We start from the raw sequence: 22236 nt of genomic DNA, 5'->3' as shown, positions 1-22236 counted from the left end.
AGCTATTCATTTCCCATCCACCTTCATATTGACAACAACACATAAATTCTATCCAATATGTGTCTTTATGGTGACGTGCAGATAATTAAAGATGTTGTAATGTAAAAATATAATGCTTTAAAATTTGATTTAACAAATCCACTTAGTTCAGCACAATCTCAGAAAAGCTGTGTTGAAATTAAAAAGGGTACTGGTAACTGGTGAGGGACACACCTATGAATTGAGTGGGTGCTGGTGCTGTGATGGGCCAGCAGAGAGAGACAGAGAGTCATGTTCAGAGATTCAATGAGGAGACATCAAGTGCACAGATAAGACAGTCAGACAGTCAGACACAAAAACCACTTGGGAAAAAGGAAAAATCACTGTCTTCCAGTGTCTTCCAATCAGACATCTCACTAACCTGCCTCAGAGGAAACAACGTCAGATGAAGTCATGTCGGCGCCGCTGGAAACAATAACTTCTCAGGTTCAGGTTTTTCTTTTTTCTTTTTAACGATCACTCCCACTAAGTGAAAGTTCACATCAAAAAATGATATAAATGAGACAGTTCATATGTAGCAGTATTCTGAAACCATATTATTAAATACCAAAACATCAACCTTTTGTTGTCTATATTGCCTCTCGGTGCTATCAGTGCGACAGGGCGATGCGGCGGGGGAACACCCTGGACAGGCCGCCAGGCTGTCCCAGGGCCACTTATAGAGAAGAACACACTCACATTCATGCACTTCGGGCAGTTCGAGTGTGCATGTTTTTGGACTCTGGGATGGAGCTGGAGTACCCAGAGAGAACCCACGCAGACATGGGGGGAACACGCAGGCTCCACCCAGAACGGCCCCAGGCCTGATAATCGAACCCAGAGCCTTCTTCCTGGGAGTTGCACCACTGTCAACCATACTGTACCTACCAACATAAACAATCATTTAGTCAATACCTTAATTTATAAAACGTAAACATGCTTCAAACACTGTCTAAATACAAACAGCTGTACACAGTCTCTGACTAAATAAATGCATAAAATGCCTAAAACAAAATTCAGATTTCAAAGTCAGAGTCAGATTTATTTTGGACCATCACAATATAAAGTTAACATTGCGTATGTGAAGTCAGCAGTAATTGTTATTTTACTGTAGGGAGATTCTGCGTTGTGACCTGTAACGCTCCCTCATGTGGGTACAACAGTCCTCTGGTTTTCATTTGACGTGGACCACCACCACAGCTGCTTTCATTGAGTCACTCCTCCTGCCTGGCTCATGAAGTATCATTAAAACAGAATTTTTTCTTCTCAAGTTTTAACTTGTTTTGATCAAGACATTAATTATTTTGTTGTGTAATTTGGAGACGGAGTCATTTTATAAACACACACTGTCCTCCTGCCCTGTATTATAGTTTGATTAATATTTACTTTTTTATATTGCAACACAGTGTTGGCCAGCAAAACTAAAAATGGGCTGTTAATGTTGGAACCCATTCGGGACCAATCATGGATATGATTAATGGCGCAACTTTGTTTTTAATATGTAAAGGGATATGTTAACATTTTAGAGAAACATGCTTGTTCTCTTTACCCTTGAGAATGAAATGTTCAAAAGAATATTATTAATCTCATGAAGCTGTAATCAGGATTTGGTTAGCCTGGCTTAGCAGAAAGAATGTGAGCAAGGGGAAACGGCTAGCTTGGCTCTGATAAATGTTTAAAATACACTAACCAGCATCTCTATAGAGGATAAACTAACATACTTATCCTCATTGGATTCTTCCAGTTCCAGTCAGAAACAAACGGAAATGTCACCCACACAGTACAATTTGTGGTATTAGGGGCAGTTACAAGCTGGAACAATTTCTTTATGAATAGTGACCAATATAGTGACATTCTGTCACTGAAGATGCTCTATTTGCTGTACTGTGCTTAAGAGAGACAGAGATGCTGTTCACTGCTGTCACAAAATAGTCCCACCAGTCAGACATCATTCAGTTTTTTCAAATCTGCTGTAGATTAGAGTGACACTCCCTGAAGCCTCTACTCATTCTTCACCCAGTACGCATGCTAAAGCATAAATACTCACAAACTATTTCATAAAGATAATGGATGAAACTGATTTTTGATGAGAAATAAAGTTTCTCTTTATCCAAATATTTATTTTATCATCTAATCAAAAGTCAGAATTTCACAAAGAATTTGATTGAACAGAACTAATGCAGGAACTGTAAGTAAACAATGTAAGAGTAAAGTTAATCCACTAAAACGGGTGTGAGCAGGCTGTCTCATGAACATCTGGTGATGGCTAAGCATCTGTGTTATTTGTGTTGAAAATCAGCGGATCTCCTGGTAAATAAACAAGCTACAGTTACTCAGTGTTTTTTTGTCAATGGAGTAATTTATGCTGTGTTTGTTGTGCAGGCGGGTCAGAGACCAGAGAGGAGTATCAGTGATCTGAATGTGGTGATGGATCGCAGCGACCTGCAGAGCTTCAGCAGCTTCCTGTCTGGGTAAGAGTGAGACCTAACACTGCATGGAGCTCTGGGCCCGTATTCCTAAAGATTCTAAGAATCCTCTCAGAGAGCTCCTAACTTAACCTAAAAATTCCTAGCAAGGAGTCTTAGCTTAGGAGTGATTCCACAACACTCTCAGAGAACTCTGAGCAAGGAGTGGACAGAAACTCCTATCTTAGTGAGGAGGTGTGGTTGACCCCCGTTGCTAGGTATGAGTCATCATTTCAAATGCTGTGATTGGTTGATCCTAAAAGTTAGATAAAGAGCACCCGCCCCATGTGTTGAGGCTATACAGTAGTCCTCGCAGGTGGCCCCGGTTCGAATCCCTAGTGGAGCAGTCCTATCCTGCATGTCTTTCTGCCTCCCATTTCCTGTCTCTCTCTCTCTCAACTGTTCTGTCAATTAAAGACCAAAATGCCCCAAAAATATACTTTAAAAAAAAGCTAGATAAAAAATATACTTTTGGTGATAATAGGCAAAGGATGGACCCTCAAATCGATGAATTTAACCATAAAATCCAATCTTATGAAGACTGTGTAATTGTAAAAATTATTTCACATAAAAGAAAAATATCTGTTAAATGAATAGTAAGCTATACTTTAAAATTATCCTACAAAATGTGTGAAAACTTGCACAGTATTCACATAGTGAAACTTAGATTTATTTGCTTATATTAATTACCATGCTGGTAATTTTTGCACTTTCAACATTTCAACTCAATTTGGTATTAACAAGGGTAAAATGGCTCAGCTTTAATCAGTGTCTGTGATTGCTGACCGACCTATAAGAAGCAGTGTTGGTTGGCATTGAAATCTACCACAAACCAGTGAACAGCAATTGAGAAGAAAAGAACAAGGAAATCCAACTGGACAGAGGAACAGGAACAATCTGTAGCGTTTCATTAATTCACTGTCATCCAGTGTTTGGAGAATATCTCTCCTGCCTCTTCTGTCCACCATATTGTCCTCTGCTTAGGGAACTCCTAAGCCACTTAAAAGTCCTCTTCCCTACTCTTAACAGATCCCACCTTAGGAGCTCTCTTAAGAGCTAGGATTCTTTAGGAATAGCTTTTATCTTTACTAGGATCTACTCTTAACTTTTAGGAGAAATTCTAAGAAAACATCATGATTCTAAGAATTTTCTTAGAATTTGGCCACTAGGAGCAACTCTTTGCACTAAGAATCTTTAGGAATACGGCCATCTGATCTGACCGCTTTGAGTTGTAATATGTCTATCAAATGTACCTATTGTACAACGCCACACACAACTCTTTAAAGCGATCAACCTCCGATTGATGGTGATCAGCATTTAAGAGGTTCCTCTGGATTATGTAAAATGTATATTCTTCTAATCATCAGGAATGATGAAAGTTTACTGCAATCCCAATTACATCATCTATCACAACAACAGTGGAAAGAGAAGTTGTTCTGAGCGGCCACCCTTGAAAGCATAATAAAAAGCTGTTTAAATATAGCAATAACGACACGTTTATACTGTTGCAGTTGGGGTAACGAATCAAAAAAGAGCTTTAAAAAAAAAAAACACTCACACTCTCTCACCTCCACACTCCTGACCAATCACTGTGGTCTGTTTGTCATTTATTTACGTTCTTTCTGCTCAGTCCAACGCTACACATTTAATATTGGATACTATTCCTGTCGGGATGAAGCAGAGTGTTTAGTTTAACTCAAGTGTTTATTAAAGTAGGAGAAGAAGAAGATGTCAAACTCCAACTGCTGCTCTTCCAGCTGAACCTCCTCACTCAGACATGGACTCGTTCTCGTGCTCTGTTTGCTCTTTACTCACAGACAACAAGCCTCACTTTACTTAAACTGTCAAACACAGGTGTGACTCATTGCATTAATAACGGCTGCATTCCTTTCAAGTGTGATATCTTATGGCATTCCTACCTGCAAATGGAGCATAGCCATCATTAATATTAGTTACACCTGCCCCCTTCCTGCAACGACTGTCCATTAAAAAAGAAATTAATTAAAAATACCTGAGGGGCATCTGGTCTTGAGGTTTACTCCGTCATGTCTGGAGTGTTAGTCACTGTTTCTTTCTGACCAGATGCTCTTTGCAGTGCAGGAAAAATGTTAACAGTGGATTACAGATGATGTTGAACACAGTTTCACCTTTAATCTGAATTTCTAAACAAGCGTAACGTACCGGTAATGCCTGACGCCTCTGTGCAAAAGTAGAGTTACCTTATTGGTATTTTTTTTGTATTTTAAAAAACACATTTGGATCCCTCAAAATTGTCTATAATGGCTAAGATCAGTCAAATATATTGCCATTTACCATATGTTTATTAACACGGCAGATTTGTTGTTATTTTTTTCATTAGGTGTTCACGTGCTCTACCACTTGGTACAGGCCCAGAAAACACATTTTCCTCTCCCAACTTTTCACACCAACTATTGTGTCTCACGTCAGCACATTTTTACACCAGTCCTACTTGTGTATTTCACAATACATATGACTGTATTTGTCTAATTTATCTGTGCTGATCACACTGGAGTAAAGTGGTTGTGGAAAAAGAAGACATCCAGTATTTCTGGGCACTGATCAGAAAATGTTATGAAGAATTGTCCTTTAACATTTAAACCCATGTTATCAGGAGCTTAGAAACTGAAACTATGCTCAGCATTGTTATTTTGTATCTTTATCATTGGAGCTTCTCTTCCGTAATGTCTTCAGTGAAGTGTCCTAAGCGCTATCAAAATTCAGAATCAATGCTGAACCACTAAATATTCATGGTCACCTCACCTGCATCAGCTTTTGCTTTTCTCAACTTTTATATTGAATATTGACGATATACTTATATTATGTGTATATTTGCCTGGAGTCTGTGGTGACCTCCAGTCTCACCCATGCTGACAGTATTGACCTGGGCATCAGCAGCACTTGCTTTGTTCCCGACTCCTTTAATGTCCAGCTGGTGCTGTTCCTCGGTTGTGACATATAGACCGGTGTTGCATGTGTTGTGTTTATGTGCTCAGGTGCATTTTCTGTCCTCATAAACGCAGTCTGCCAGAGAGCGTCTGCTCTGCCAGCGGATCAGAACCACAGAGCAGCAGTCTGATTTGCTCGATATCTGTGGCCAAACCACATCTGGATTGTATGGTCCAGTCTGCAGAATCTGGCAAGAAACAGACGGAAAAATACTGGAGATAATGATTCTGACACACTGCTGCGTTCTCTCTCTCTCTCTCTCTCTCTCTCTCTCTCTCTCTCTCTCTCTGCATGTGTGTGTGTCGGTGTGTGAGAGTTTTTACAGTCCAGATCAGACTGATAATCTTTGGTAAATGAAGCTGGTTGGAATTGTTAAAGATAAACACTGACGATGGGTGTTTTATTTGTTTATTTTTCTGCAGCAGACACATCTGCCCTCCTGTTTCCTTGAAGTGGTCTCTTAACTTTCACTGGCTTTCTAGTGAAGGCCGCATGGCAGTTTGGCTTCAGTCCTCTGTCAGTGTCGATCAGTGCCACAGTGTTGCATGGTGGGCACCAGTGTTTGGACTGTGTTCACATGTCGGAGTCAGAAACGCTGTAGTTGCACTTAAAATAGACTTGATGCCTTGTCGCTATTAACATGTGAGCCATTGCGTGGCCTCCATAGACGGTGATCTCAAGCAAGGTACGGCTTCTTGTGCATGTTTTCACATAAGATCTTTACACGCTGAACGTGAATGTCTTTACTGGTTAAAATCCAGATATTTTAGTCTTTAAAATCATATTTACGTGTGTTATGTGATGTGTCTGTTACTGTTTATTAGCAGAACAAACTCTTCTAGCCCAAGAGTGAGCAAGTGACTGTGACTTGGAAACACTTTTGACCCCAGTGCATTGTGGGACTTGCAGCAGACTGGATGAAGTCAAACAATCTAAAAACATGGTGCTGCTCTAGTCATGTGGGGATTCGAGCCAACTGATCCATGAACCTTTTTGACTGTGAGCCTGCAGCTGATGAATCACTGATCCAGGCTGTCAGGGCTCTGAAGTACAGTTTGTGTTTCCTGGTCCGAGCCAGGCCGATAGCGTGAAGCCAAACTGTGCTGAGGTCAAAACAGCAGCTGGAGATATCAGCTCTGCTCTGTCAGCTCAGGAGCTAAATGGAGCTTTACTTTTAAGAAACTAGTTAACAGTTACACAGTCTACATGCATAGATTTGATCTTTTTATGTATTTCTATACATTTTGTCGGATATTTAGTCTCTATGTTAAAGTGAATAACTTAACTGGAAAATAGCACAGGGTGAAAAGTTAGTAGCCTGGTTCTGGAGTTGCTCAGATTTTAATAATGATGATAATGGTAACAATCAATTACTTGAATTTATATAGCGCCTTTCAAAAAACCCAAGGCCCATTTGCAGTATAACAAAAAAAACAAACTATTTTTTGTTTTTCATTGATGCTTGTCTCCCATTTTGTAAAAGTAGCTGTGCTGTGAAGTCTTGTTAGTCAGTATAAACAACAGGGATGTCATATTCCTGAGTCGGAGCCAATAATATAACAATTGAAGAATTGCTACAAAAATGGCAACGAGTGTGGATGAAGTGAATGCAGCTGCACGGCTTGTTGCAAATTGGCGTTCATAGATAACAGCCCATCAATCAACCTGACAATAGATAACTGCTCCTTGTAAACATGATCACAGTTTTTGTGTTGACTGTAAATGACAGAGACAGTTTGACTGGTTGACTGCTAATGACAAAAAAAACAAGTGAGCAGTACATGAGGAATCATCTTCTGGCTACCATGAACATGAACAAAATATTATAATCATTTCATAACAGAAGTTGTCAAGCAATCTAAGAAATGTTGGTCGGCACTGCCCTGCGAGTGTGTCGCTAAATCAGTAAAATGAACTATTGTTTTTTTCTACACCAATACAAATTGAAGAGGCTATCATGTGTCAGCTAATGATTACGTTATTTTCCAGAGGAACAGTGGAATAACCTCTTCAATATTGCTTAGGTATAGATTGTTTGTTTGACCAAATACTTCTCCTTTGTTTCAGTGACAGGCATCATTGTCTCAACTGTATGTTCAGCTCTTTTCTTTTTCTAAAATGTGTCTGTAGCGCAGAGAGTGGAGCTCAGTTAATTATCCAAGTCAAAGGGTTGTTTGTTTTTAATTTGATCTAGTTTCCACTGTTTGCTATAAACAAATTTTACTGCTGCTTTGGGGTGATGAACTGAAAGCCTTTTCGAATTTTCCACACGTTATTAGAATCACTAGAAGTTAATAGAGTTTGATTTGTTCTGTATTGACAATATAATCAAACTGCATCATTTAAAACCAGTAGGACCAAATCAGTTTATTACAGCAATACCATACCAGGGATCAGTCTTTCTCTCTCTCTAGTGTGCTCCATTATATGGGAGGGTGCTGCCATGTTTCCATCAGCTCTGTGTGGAATAACAGTTGTCTGGAAACTTTACCCGACTGCCGTCTAGCCCCGGGCCCCCATGGAAAGCTCTGGAAAGCCTTTAGCAGAATGTCCCAGGTTCACTCAGACAGAGTAAACCAGACCAAAACAATGTTTTTTTTTGTTATTGTTATGGTTATATAAAGCATGCTGTATATCAGGAAGCACTTCTTTGTATTCTGTTATAGTTATTGGATGGAAGCTCAGGATTTACACTTACAATTGTACACTTGTTATTTGTATGAATTGTATAGCAATTGGAGAAAAGGTTATGATGATATATGGGCACTTTTGTTTAATTTGAGTCACCCCAAAGTCAATTTATCATGACAAACTTAAGCCTTTTATTTGTACACGTTGTTAGACTAATGAAACACAATTTGCTCAAATTGGACTGCAGTGAAAATCGAGTGCCTCTGTTGATTGTTCGTCTGCATGAATTGTGCATTGGTTGACATAGCATAATTGAATAATAACTTGCACATTTAAAGTGTTGATGTTAGTCTTTGTGTGAAAATAACACAGTTTTTCTGATTGCCTTTAGTTTAATTATCCAAAGTTAAGGCCAGATGGACTGTCAAGAAATGTTGTACAGATATAGATTCATGGTTCCCAGACAGTGTATTATGGACATTTTTGGTGATCTTCTGACTTTTCCTCTGATCTCAACAGCAGGATGAAATTTTGATTAATTTAAAATAATGACCAAGCACCTGCCAAAGTAATGTACGTATGTGGCTTACAGCGTATACTTGCCTGTTATGGGACTATAGATACTGTATATACATATCTATTTAACATCAGCATGTTAACTTCAACAGCTTCAGAGTTTGGTTAGACTAATTTTAGGAAAGCATGGTTGTCAACACTTTCTGGTTGTGTATCGAGACTTCAGGAAGTTTACTTTGATAATTCAGAGTTGAAAGATTACAGTAACACCGTGTGAGATTTGGATTTAAATTGAGCAATGATTGAATTTATCAAGGAGGCAAGGCTAGTTGTTTTGCATTTTCATTCATGGCTGGGAGAGTGAATGAGCAGAAACAAGCATCCAGAGTTTCATGACATATGCCACATGGCCTGGGTGGTATTGAGCTGTGGACATCACAGTTATGTGGCATGATGAACTGTAACTTTTCAGGCATCTGGGGCACTTGGAGCACCAGTCTTAATGATGTGTCCATCATCATTTCAGAGTGGAGGAAAGCAGGGATCTTCTGCTGTTCTTCAGGACGCTAAGGACCTTCTCAGACAGATGTGATGAGCGGTGCAGAACCTTTCAGCACTTCCAGGTAAGTGAAGACACACCTGTGTACAATTGAACTTAAAAATGGCAATGTCACCCTCATACATGCTTTCCTGCTGCTGTTGATTTTGTTGTCACATGACACACAACTGTTTGACTTGGTTGGTCCTTTCCTTCATATCATGTTGAATGCCACTGATCACATGGCTTTAGAATGGCAAAACAAAACATGACATTGTTTTGGCCCAGAGGCATTTCCACAACTTTTGTAATTGTTCATAAATGTGTCGAAAGACATGATATACCCTGAATTCCTTCGGTGGGGTAACTCCATCAGACTCCGTCAATCAGTGTGAGTACAGACAGACTTAACCCCTACTGGGGTTCATCCTCATCCATCAGAGCCTTGTTGTCTTCCTAGTTCCTATATAGGGTCAAACCTGAAGGTCTGGGTTTCTCTTTGTGGCCCAGATTGGCTTCAGGTTTTATATTGGTAAATTTCAGACATTGGCTTTGCGTTTGCTGAGGCAACTCTTTACCACCCAATGTTCTACCCACACTGGCTGCCTGCACTGAAATTGTAATATATCTATCGGCAGATTGGACGCACCTTTTATCCATTGAAGCTGTTTTCAAAAACATTTGTGAAAATGTTTCTCCCTACTCTCAAAGTAGACAATATAATCAAATTATCACATTTCCAAGTTCAATATTGTGATTATAGCTTTTTTTTTTTAATTGATTAAGGTAAAATGTGTCACAACAACATGCCTTAAATAAAAAAACTGTGATGCCACAGAGGTAGCTTGGCTTTCAGACCAAGAAATGGAAAAACCTTATCAATGCTGTTCTTCTGGAGAGTTCTGGTGCAAGACGAGCAATAGTTTGGAAAAATGTAATTTTCAGGCCTTGATTGATGTAACTTGATTGATGACAGATTAAGGTTAATACAACGGATACTCTAGCACGATACTCAAGATACGATGCCTCTTGGCTGAAATGGTAGGTTGGTATACACTTTGATATGTAGATGTCTCTTTGCCTTTATGTACTGTAGATGGATAGATAGATGGATAGGATGCAGTATGGCGAGATAGATGGATAGATATCTTAACCAAGATGCAATGACACCTACCAACAAAGTGCAACTTTACACTGTGACTAGTGTTGGTACAGTAAACTGCATAGATTCTGATAAAAGAGTAGGAGAATGAAGGTCAGTGTAGTGGGTGTGAATTTGTGTGGGCATGGTAAATATCAGGGTGGGACTTTATTGAAGAGGGAGCACTAAAATGTCAAATAGTAAATCAAGCTGGAGAGGCAATATGGAACCTATTCTCCTGTTTACTTGGAGAATGTAAAGTTCTGCCAAGTTGGCTGGGCTCAAGTAGGATTAACCCACATTTTCCATACTTGTCTGTGTGCTCTAAACTCTTATTTTGCTTTACTTGCATTTTCTCCAGTGTTATTATGGAAAAATGTAATTCCCATTGTAACTGTTCAGCTGTAATGTGGGCAGTTCCTTGTATGTTGATTTCCATGCTTTAATGGCGCTCAGACATGAACATGTACTTAGAGGAATAAACAAATAAAAATATAAAACAAAGGGTTCACATGCAGTCCAGGCCAGGAGCCTTAACATTTTTGTTGCTGGTAGACCACAAAATTAACCAGGCAGTCACTTTAGGAATACAGAACTGCACATGGTGGTTGGGAACATACCAGATAGAAACCACAGACATTTACAAGCATGTGGCCAATCACTGATTAGCATTTCTCCATCTAAATATTAGTGTTACATGTCCCTTAACATAGATGCATAAACATGCAGATTATTCCGCCAGTCCGCTGTATATGTTACGCTGGCAGTGTCGCATGGATGCCAATATCAAACTCAACAATTTCAGCTAGAGCTCTTTTGAGATATTATTTCTGAATTATCTCATAGACAGTTCTCTATTTGACATTTGCTGCTTGGCATACGGGCATTTCAACACTGGAGGTTGTTGAAAGTAAACCAAATAATAATCGTCTGCCATTTTCAGCATCTTGTATGTTCTTCTTTCAGTTGAAATCTTAAAGAACATTTCAATCTCAATAGGCAGCTAATAAGGCTTGGGATATAAAATCTGGATGTTTAAGTTGTATTTGGGGCGTAAGTTTCTATAATTTGACAGCAAGAGTAGCCTTTCCTTCCTATGATAAATCAAAGAGTAAATTCCAGGTTACATGGATATTATTATGGTGGGTACATTTGTAGCGTGCTTTGCTACCCAATAGCTGACATACTGTACATCACCTCAGAAATGTAACTTAAAATCTTGGTGAAGATTGTTGACAAATTTACAACACAAAATGAAGGACTTTTAAGAAAACGTCAGTTATCGCCTAACCCAGGGGTCGAGAACCTTTAGCATTTAAAGAATCGCTTGGGCCCGTTCCCACCATATTAAAATCCACTCTGAGCCACAAAATGACCACTAAATTGACATGCACGGAAAAACAAGTGCGTTGGACCGAATGTGTGCGGCTACGGTGTTGCTTTGGGTTGTGAGCATGGCGCAAGACACTGTCCGGTCTGTGCGCGCAAAAGACGCTACATCTAAACCACCCGCACATACACACATGCTTTAACCATGGAGGTTGCCAAAATCATTGAGGTGGCCGCCTTTGGCTCAGATAGGCAGAGAAATTATAGGGTCAGCTGCAGCAGTCTCTTTCATTAATAAGGGCAACCCCAAAAAAATGCCAGTTTATATAATGTCTATTTCAGTACGCCGCCATTCCTTAATTTCCGTGGCATATAGCAGCCAACCATCAACCTGAATATGAAACACAAATACATCAGTTCAGGGTCCGATATAGAAATATGTATTTTCAAAATAATAGCTCATCAAATTATTTCTCTCACCTGGTTAAAGCTATGGTCTTCCATTTGGAAGATTGGTAATTATTATTTACATTGTTTATACGGCGATTATGGTCCTTAGTCCGATCTACACAATAGCAAAAAGAACCAAAAAATCCATTCAGTCTATCAGCCGTAGGCCTGCATAGAAATTGACCAATGCTATCCATCCGTCACGGAAGGCTCCCTTTGGCTCGTACCCTCCATCCAATCCCCTCATCTCCCCTGCTCCTTGTCGTCCCGACTCGACCAGCCTCGTCCCGCCTCGTCCCCTCCCGCTTCCGTTTAGAAACTACAAGTAGTTTGTAACGGCCCCTGAGCTGCTCAGCCACAGACATATGAACCCATGAATTCAGCGCCAGAGCTTTCCACGGCACTGCTAATGGCGGCGGTGTCCGTACCGGCGGTCCCCGCAGTCCCGTTGCTGCCACCAGTTAGGCTACCGGTAATTACGGCGACGACGGCAACTGGCACCGCTGTCATTACCGGCAGCTGGTGCGCAGTGGCAGCAACGGGACCCCAGGTACTGGCGCCGCAGGAAGACCGGGGTCTGGCTTAACCCTTTTTAAAGAGGAACTATGCAAGATTTTTACCATAACTATGCTACATTTTTACCTTAATTTAGCAGCTCCGGAGTAATTGTGATGGTTAAATAAATGACTTGTAATTTGTTATGAGGGAGAATGGAGGCTCTCTGCCTTCCACCTATCGTCTCTTGGCTGAAAACCAGCTTTGCAAGATCAGCGCCGCCAACCCAGTGTCCTAGCTAACGTGTCTGTGACACAAACACGCCCTGTAACCTGTAATCTCTTGTTTATGACAGATAACACTACACAAATATACACATCCTAAGGCATATGTAATGTTATCCATCACTCCATGGATTGCTTTCTCGCCGACTTTGTTGAAAAATACATGGTTGCCCATGAAGTTTGTTTTCAGACACATTCCTCTTTTTATTAAGTTTAATTTTCACAGTGATTTGTTTGGAAGAGATTGGTCAATAAAGTTTTGAGGAGATAATACACTCTCTATCAAGAATCACATTGTCACAGTCATTTCATGATTAGATTTTATTCCAACTTTATGGGCAACTGTGTACAAACCTAACACACATTTCCACTGAAACTCTCAGCTACCTACAATAAGTCCTTTGTCTTTCTCAGTGAATGAAAGAACTACAAGGCCGAAGTCTCCTGTTCAGTAATTAACAAAGGCAAGCCTTCCTTTTTGTTTTTTTAAGTATGAATGAATGAAGCTGGCGGTCACAATAGTCATGTACAAAACATCTATCTCCTGTTGTGGTGGTATCTACAGGTGAAATCTGAAGCTAAACTTTAAATCATAATCTATTCCAATCAAAATCACTCAACCAAATGTGTGAGACAGACTCCAACAACAGCTGTAAACACATTTTAATTAAAAAAGTTTAACTTTATTAAAATATCTTTAAAACATAGCCATGTCACATACATATCTTCCTGTACACCACTATCTTATTCACATCAGTAATAATTTCTAAAGTTATTTTTTATTACTGGAAGGGAAGAGTAAGGGACACAAGCAAGACATTTTAAAAGAAGACAAAAAAGAGGAGTAATTTTCACATTACTATAGTTCATAGATACGTTGCTTCCCAGGTCATTTCAACTGGTGTCTATAAATTAAAAAGAACAGAGTGAAGTTACATCACAGAATACTAAAGAAAGCCTGCAGCTAGACAAGTCTACATGGCCATTGCCCTTATGGAAAAGCGTAAGTAATGGAATAATTAAGAGTGAAATTAATTCACAAGATGGTAGAGCGTTGTGTTTATTTCTAGTAATTTTTTTCTGAGACAACACTTAATGAGAAAAGTATTTACAGACTGTTCCTGCTGGCAATTCAAGACAACCTAATGTTTATCAGCTGTCTGAGTCAGCTGGGATCAATAGTCTGACTTGAAAAAAATCTCAAAGCAACATAAAATGAATGTAATGAGAAATGTTAACAAGGCTCACTGGCTATTTTTTCTAAGTGCCATTTCAGAACCTTTTTCCACTGTCACGATACAAGGTTCAGTTGAAGAAAATAAAGACTAAAATTCAGCATGCAGGTATCAAGTATTCTTTTTGTACGACTGAATTGAATCCTGTAAATCCTGTTTGGAAGATGCTGTAGCATCTTCTCTCCCGCCGTCATCAAGACAGAAAAATGTACTGCAAAATATTTAGATTCAATTGAGGTTCACTGAAAAAGTCTAGAGATATTGTTGTTTAGCTAGCCTAACTTTCACAAACTCAGTTTTCTACAGTTTTAGGCCAGAAATTTTCATCTGCAACAGCATTAATGCACATATTAAACTGCACTTTGGTCATGTATTGTACTTGCAGTGATGGCTGCCTCAAGGAAATCCAATTTGACCCATGAAAAGCAAGGTGAAAACATGTGGGTCCGTTACTGTATAAGCTCCTTGTAGACATATTTTATGTAGTGTAGTATAGTACATTAGATACATCTATGACATTTTGTTGTTAATTTAATGTAAAACCCTGAAATGAAAGATTTTACTCTGTACCAGATACCTTTTTTAATCATTAAAGGCACCAAAGATATCAAGGTTTTAGTAATATTTTGAAGTTACGTTTCTTTTTCTTTACAACTTAAAGTTACTGATAACAACAAAATACTTTTATCTTAAAATTGATTTTACGAAGAGTGTGAAGAAATGGACATGTTGACTGTCAAACTAATAAGTGCAGGTAGTTACAACAAGCCTGTTGGCTTGCGGCTGAAGTGTGTATTGGTTCAGTTTCACAAGCAGTTTGTGTAGTTTCATTCATCCAGGTAGTACAGCGTCAGGTCAAAATGAAACAATAAATTGGACTGTCGCTGTGGAGGTGTTGATGCTTCTCTACTCATTCACACCAGGGTTTTCCTCGGTTCTTCTGGCATTAAATCACTTGTGCAGAAGACATTCAGTAGGCACCTCACCTGTGGAGTTTATAAATCTTTTCTTTTTGTCACTTGCACTTCCATTGTGAATGCTTCAGTATGCTTCAAACAAAGTGCTGCATGGAATTGTATTAATAGCACCTGAAACCTCCTTTTTGACGGCTGTAATTTATCCAAGACAAACAAACTAAGTCCACCATTTCAGTGATTGACCACTTGTGTGGCGGTTTTAAAGAAGGCAGGTTTTGAACCTCTTTCTTAAGCTCTGCAATCCCTTTTCCAAAACCCCTTTAAGGGGAGACTGTGTGAAAGTGTTCACCATTACGCCCACTTGTATCACATTAACACTTCAACATGTTGCAGAACACACAAAGTTGTTAAAGAGAGATCAAGGAGGGAGCTTGATGCAGCCACAAGAAGTATATAACGGCAGGCTTTTCATCCTACCTTTCAGTGAGGACATTCATAACTAGTAGAAACAATGATTTTAAACGTGCTCCTACAAACTTTGGTTTGAAGCATACCGAGGACTTCACAAAACTACTGATGGTTTCGTACCAATTCCTGTAACTAAGACTCTCAACAACTCTTGTGTTCAGCTTCTTGCAGACGCTGCTGCAAACAAATGCCTGTTACTCCACCAAGCAGTAGCATTGATGAAGGCCAGAGTAGAGAAACTCCTTCAGTTCTACACCAGCAGTCTGGTGAATGGTTTCATTTCGACCTGACAGTGTCACAAGCTGTTTGTAGGTTTGTTGAAGTAAAAACATTGACACCATAACCAGTGCCCCCAAATCCATAACGGCATGGTATCCCTCCAGCATTGTGGGAAACCTGTTTCGTCAGCAACAAAGGGGCTACAGTAAAGTTTCTGCCTCCTCAACGGTACCGTCCAACGGGCAGTACCTTCATACAGGTGAAGCTGTCGGGATTCTTGGACAACAACACAGGGTTTCCATCCAGACGGACCTCACTGAGGCTTAGTCGTAGGTAGTAGGTGTCGTTAGACCTGCAGAAGGTGTCTTTGTTGACGTCCGTGATGTTGTTGTTCTGGAAATGAATTAAATAATATCGAGACTGTTAAATACAATTTGCAATATTAAGGTCTGTTTTGTTTATACTTATGCAGTAAAAGTTAAAAACCTGTAGGTGTAAGCTCCGAACACTCTCTGGGATGTTTGGAACAGCCTCTAGCTCGTTGTCCGCAAGGTACAGGTTTGCCAGCTTGGTCAGTTTCTAGTGAGGAAACATTCACACCACAGACACCCAGTAGATGGATGAGGTGTTATTAGTTGTCTTACTACTGTGTTCTCCTGAGAACTTGTGTCTTTGTGTTTGACTTAACAGGTTTAATCCTTAAACAAAAATGAAAAACACTTTGTGTTCTTAGGGAGAGTTAGGAGCTTGAACTATTTCTTTTATTTATTAACAGCGAGCCAGGTAAAGTGACTTTATACTACGTACTCTGTTGTTAGTTCCATCATGCAAAGACTATAACCACAATCTGTGTTCAAACAATTGTGTCTGGCAGCCTGTTTTATAGCCAGAGCTGTTGCATAGAAACACACCCCCTTGCTGAATTCATGTGATGTTTAAAAACGTTGCAATAAGACAGCGTCAGATCAGTAACCTGAAGTATTACTGTCTTTATTCTCAGCATTATGTTGCTGAGAATAACTCACATTACTGGAGCCCTTGTTTTTAGGTTTGCATTTCTCTGCTGATCACTCACCGATGATAGATATGCTGTAGCACTTGCTTTTTTCCCCCCTTTCTGTGATTTGACACAATCCTAATTTCTCAGATGGGATTTGTGCATTCTGAATTGAAAAAGTCAAGAGGCAGTGATGTGTACCTTGAAAGCATTAGCTTTAACACCCTTTGTTTTGAGGTGGTTGAAGTTTGCGTTGAAGGTTGTGAGTTTGTTAGGGAGCATCGGAAGTTTGACCAATCTGTTCTCAGCCAGGGACAGTTCCTCCAGCAGGATCAGTTTAGAAAATGCTCCATCTTCAATCTCTGAAATCAGGTTCCCCGTCAAGTCAATCCTCTTCAAAGTCACTGCCAGCAGATGGAAAACAATCATAAAGATGTAGGTCTTTTGATGCTGCAATAAAAGTTATAATCCCTTTGCATTTATGTTTGCAATTAAATATCATGTCATCCATTTACACTTAATGGTCTATTTAGTCACAAATGATACCGATCACACATATACAGGCTCATAGTGATTAATTGTCTCTTATAATTAAAATCTATAAAAGGTTCAAGCAATTCCATCAGATTGCAATGCAACATTTATGTTATTAGTAGTTTCCAAGATCATCATGTTGAGGATATCATTATAACACCAATACGAGAAATTTACAGTGTTAAAAAGTAAGTGAACCCTTATCTGCGTAATCTGCATATATATTTATTTATTTATTTATTTATCTGTTTGTTTGTTTCACAAGTATTGCTGTTAAAAATGATAATCCAATATTACTGAATGTTTTAAATATGCTTTAATTATTGCTCCTAAAAAAATATTTTAGCAGTTATCAAATCCATTATTATTTCAATCAATCTGTGCTTGTCCAATGATACAGAAATGCTGAATGCTGGAAATGCTGGGGAAAAAAAGATTACATTACATTACAAATTTACATTTTTTCAAAATTTCAAATTTCAGTGGGAATTGGCTTATCAACCACAAATTGTCAGTGTTTAACAGCATGACTATGGTCAAATTTGGCTGAGCAACCAACAGGTTTTAAAGGAGATAGTTTTTAGACTTACGGATATCAGCAAAGTCTTTGGTGCTGATCTTTTTGATCTTGTTAAAGCGGGCATACAGGTAGGCAGTCTCTTTAGGCAGAGTGGGAACAGCAGTCATGTCGGGACTGACTTCCTCGCAATAGACTGAGCCAGTCAGACACACACACAGCAGGCAGGTGGGAAGGTCTGCAACACAGTCACCAGATACACATCAAGAAGAATACTCCAGTGAATCTTGCTTACCTTTATCTAAACAACTGTCACAGGCAGGATGGGAAATTTTGTCTTATAGTTAATTGTTTGATCCTAACATTTGAGAAGTTGGTATTTGAATTGATCATGAAACCAGTTTGAGGTTACTTTTGCTTCACGGCATTGTGCATTAGAGAACTAAAATGAGTAAATTGTGGCACATGAACATGGTTAGCAACAATGCTCAGATAGATTATGACAGTCTCTGGACCACAATTTGGGATGTTGATGTAAGGGAGGTGGGGGATTCATGATGCCTCAGGAGAAATTGAGATTAATCAAATCAGGCTATGTTTTACTAGCCGTCAGTTGTTCAGGTTCAATGAATATGCTTCATGGCTTTAGCGGTAACCATCAAAAAATTTGGAATTGCTTTTGGCCAATACACATTTCTGGATTCAAACCTAAAGGCAAAAAAATCTGTAATGTGTTTTCAAGTGTCTTTTCCAAACCTTTAAACCATGAACCAGCTCACACTATAGTAGGACAGCAATTTTCAATTACTCTGATCATTTCAAGTAGATTTTTGTGTGTGTGTCAAATCAATCGATGCTGATTTAACCAGGTCTTTGTCTTACCTAAAACATCTGCTTCTCCTGTTGTTGGGCTGTCATCTGGTTCATCAGCAGGAGGCAGGGCCCTCTGCAGGAGAAAACATGGCCTGTTTATATACTGACCAGCTTATTGACTAGAGCAAAACATTGACACTGCCAGTGTTAGGGGATCAGTTTTGTTTAAATGCTTAATACACATTGTACCATTTAATATTTCATGCGTGCAAATATTTGCTCTGTACTGTGCTTGGCTCAGTCGGGAGTCAGTAACACCAGCATGTGAGAGAATGTGGACCTGAGTTTTATTTACAGTTTACATTGATGGAGATAGCAAGTGTTATTGTTGTGGATGTGTAAACAGTAAGAATGGTAAGAGTGGTGTTGATCATTAGAGGATAAGTTTATTAGAGATTCTGTTGAGTTTAATAAACCATGGTTAGGTGGGCATTTAGACCATCTGCTTACAGAAAGGTCCTTTGTTTGTGGTGATGTGTTGCTTCAAGTACAGCCGAAGTGAATCTGAATCCAAGAGATCCAATTTCAGTAAGACCAAATTTTTCAGTTTTTCTAATTTTTCATCTTCATCATTTTATTCTCCATCCCTGGGAGAACAGTAATTACACCCACAAAGAATTTTAGAGTCATTTTCCAGGAATGTGTGCTTGAATGTGTCTGATTGGTTACTGCAGTGCATTCTTGGATGATGTTTCCACAAAAAGCAATTGGATGGGATGATGTTTCTGCCAAGGTTTATCCAGGTTTAACGTTTTTGCTTTGTTGCCTCTGCATCTGTGGCTTGTCTGAAAACAATGAAGTGGCTGTGATTTCTGACACTGTTTTGCTGTCAGTCTGAAGACGGACTCCACTCAGTGTCCCCGTTATCACCAACCTAACATTGATTTCCTGGAGTGGATAGCATTGGCTCGCAGTCCCAATAACTGTATATTCTGCAGCTGGGTACTTGCTTGCTGCCTTAAATGTTGTTCTCTGAGTTTGAGTTGAGTTTATTTGTCACTGACACTGATGTCTTGACTCTGACGTTCCAGACAAATTAGCTGTTATGTATAAGTAAGCATGCCTGTTCAGTCCATCTGTTTTTGGTAATATCTTTGTGCTTACAATGACCCATGACCAATAATGCTGTAGTGTTGCACACAGAAGCCAATGGGAAACAGGTTGTTTTTAAGGTTTTCTGCATTCTTTGTCTTGTGTCTAGTATCTCCGAGAGAAATACCATCATCAAACCTGCCTCTGATCTCTGAACTAACTGATTGGACCTCAAAATAATGGAAGGGAAAAAAAGTAAACACAAGTGCTTAAGTAGTATCAGCAGTAGGGCACCGGGTTTGTCTGTGAAGGCTCTAGCTCAGACAGAATCAGACAGAAATGAAAAACAGATGGTCCTAAATGAATTTGTGACTCATTAAAACTGAAGTTACATTTCATTGCCATATTCTCTCACACTTCTTTCTTTCCTTCCCATTTTCTGGGTTGTTTGTGGGTTTTCCACTTCCTGTGAGTGTTTCCCAAAGGATCAGCCAGAGCAGACTTTGGGTTTGGTTCAGCCAAATAGTTCTTGAAAAGTGTGGTTAGTTGTGGGTTAGTGTGGTTCAGGCAGGGTTTGGTTTGTCTGGTGGAAGAACAACTTAGACGGAGCAAGGTGTGCGAGTGTGTGTGTGTGTGTGCATGCGTGCGTGTGAGCTGAATGAATTATGGAGGGCAGATGAAGTCAAGTGCTGACAGGTTCTGTCGTTACCAAGTTGGATAAAACAAATTAAACGACTAAACCATAAAGTGATTACTAGATTTTTGAATAATGTGACAGGATTATTGGTTTTCAATATTGCCAACTATCATGTATGACCTAATCCCCTTTCTCCAGCAATAAGTCATGTCTCATTATTCTATATTTTTCCATCTGTCTTTGATCATCTCTTTTCTTTTTTTCTTAACCCTGTGAGCAGAAATTCTTTTTGATTTGAATCCATACAAAAAGTTTCATTTCATTTCTATTTGTGTGTAAAATTTATTTTTATCCACTCAATAACCCATCTCCAACTATTATCTAACAATAACAACTGTAAAGAAAACTTAGGAAGACATTGCTTGTCAAAATAGTTTACTTGCAGACATTGGACTAGTTGTGAAAAATGTGATGAAGCTTGAACAAAATACATAATTTAGACCAGACCTTCTCTGACACATAAGCAATAAGTGAAAAGGACAGTTCTTACCCTAGCCCTCCTTGATTTAAAATTGTCACTGAAGTATCCATTCAGCTCCCTGCCAGGTAGAGATCCTGGTATCAGCTGTGAGTCCTGGTCAGACCTCCTGGCCGAGGCTGCCACCAGCCATGGCACCAGCATACAGGTGAATAAGAAAGCCTTCATGCTGTCCAAAGCAGTGGGATGCTGACACACCAGCTTGCCTTAAAGCCTGAGTTTGGGTCAGCAGCTGCTCTCAGCTACGAGCCCCTGTTGGGATGTGTCAAACGACTGTATTTAAAGGCTGAACCAGTAGCTTCTAGCAGACTCCTAAAGCAGAGTTTGTAGAACAGACCACTTAACCCTTCCCTGACCACCCACCATCCATCTGCCGTGAGAGAAACCAAGGCATAGACAGGGTATACAAAAAAGGAAAGGTAGATACAAAAAAGAGGCATATATGGAAAAGGACAAGGTGACAGAGAGACTTAAATGTTTTTTCAGTGAAATGTCCCTTAAAAGTGTACAGGAAAAAATATGCACCTCAAAAACTGCAGAGAAAGCAGAAAAAAAGAAAGTGACAACCACAGTGTGAGTGTGTTTTGTCAGGAGGAATGTTTGTGGTCTCTGCCCAGCCACTCAGTAATGACTCGTAATAACCAACCTATCTTTCATTAGGCTGGATGAGTGTGTTTTTTTCTTCACTGGTCCTGTTTTTCTCTGAGCCTTTGGGCAGACAACACATTTAGCAGCTGAACTGACCAGCAGTCAAATCTGTTTTGCTTTCTGGATGAGTCAGAGAGACTAAATTTCATCTTATTGCTGATCTTACTCAGTACCCTCACTTTAAATTATCAACACATCAAATGTAATAGAATGATGTGTGGAACAGCAATGTTGCTCAGCCAAAATGGCGAAATCTTTGAATTGTCATGGTTCCAGTGGATCAACATAAACCACGATGTCTTTCTATCTTATGCATAATTTATTTGAGATGTAGAGATATAGAGTATGAGATTTTTGTAGACATCAAGGAGGTGTTAAGCTACTTCAGGAGGTTGGCCACTGACCTGATACCAGTTTACCTTTAGAGGGGTTCAAGTGGACTTTTAGAGGATTGACCATCTATTGGAGGTTAAAGGGACAACGAGGAGTTTTGTAAAGCGAAGTGTTTTCACACTACATTTCCCATGAACCTCAGCGCACACGGTGAAATTCTTGGACCGGCGCAAGACGGACAAAAGCGAAAAAATTTGCCAAGAATGTTTTCATTCATCAAGAATGAAAGTCGGAGGTTCGAAGACAATCGGATACCGTCGTAGTTCAGACCATTAACGGCGATTCGGTGGCATTATTCCCATGACCCGCCAGGCAGCGTCCGGAAAACCGAAAGTAGGAAATGCTGTGCAAGTCAACCACTAAATAATATCAAAAAAAGAACTATAAAGACAAA

At 39.5% G+C, this 22236-nt stretch overlaps 2 protein-coding genes across 2 annotated transcripts in view; one reads left to right on the top strand and one right to left on the bottom strand.

Moving 5' to 3' along the window:
• Nucleotides 1-321: 321 nt before the first annotated feature.
• The window catches only part of cenpp (centromere protein P), a gene marked incomplete at its 3' end in the record, with an annotated part of 85490 nt that continues 63575 nt past the window's right edge, over nt 322-22236 (top strand). Inside the window, exons 1-3 of the mRNA XM_083972144.1 lie at nt 322-465; nt 2401-2489; nt 9124-9220. Of these exons, the coding sequence (XP_083828270.1) occupies nt 433-465; nt 2401-2489; nt 9124-9220 (219 nt within the window). The 5' untranslated portion in view covers nt 322-432. The remainder of the gene's footprint in view (nt 466-2400; nt 2490-9123; nt 9221-22236) is intronic.
• On the bottom strand, nt 13208-21066 carry ogna (osteoglycin, paralog a). The gene is made up of 6 exons (XM_083971352.1): nt 20814-21066; nt 18604-18667; nt 17795-17959; nt 16872-17074; nt 16160-16252; nt 13208-16066 (listed from the first exon to the last, which is right to left on the bottom strand). The coding sequence occupies exons 1-6, from the start codon at nt 20967-20969 to the stop codon at nt 15896-15898; spliced, it is 852 nt and encodes a 283-aa protein (XP_083827478.1). The 5' UTR covers nt 20970-21066; the 3' UTR covers nt 13208-15895.

This window comes from Trachurus trachurus (assembly GCF_905171665.1).
Source record: "Trachurus trachurus genome assembly, chromosome: 5".
Taxonomy (NCBI): domain Eukaryota; kingdom Metazoa; phylum Chordata; class Actinopteri; order Carangiformes; family Carangidae; genus Trachurus; species Trachurus trachurus.
The sequence above is the reverse complement of the archived record's forward strand: the minus strand, read 5'-3'. Positions and strand labels throughout refer to the sequence as shown.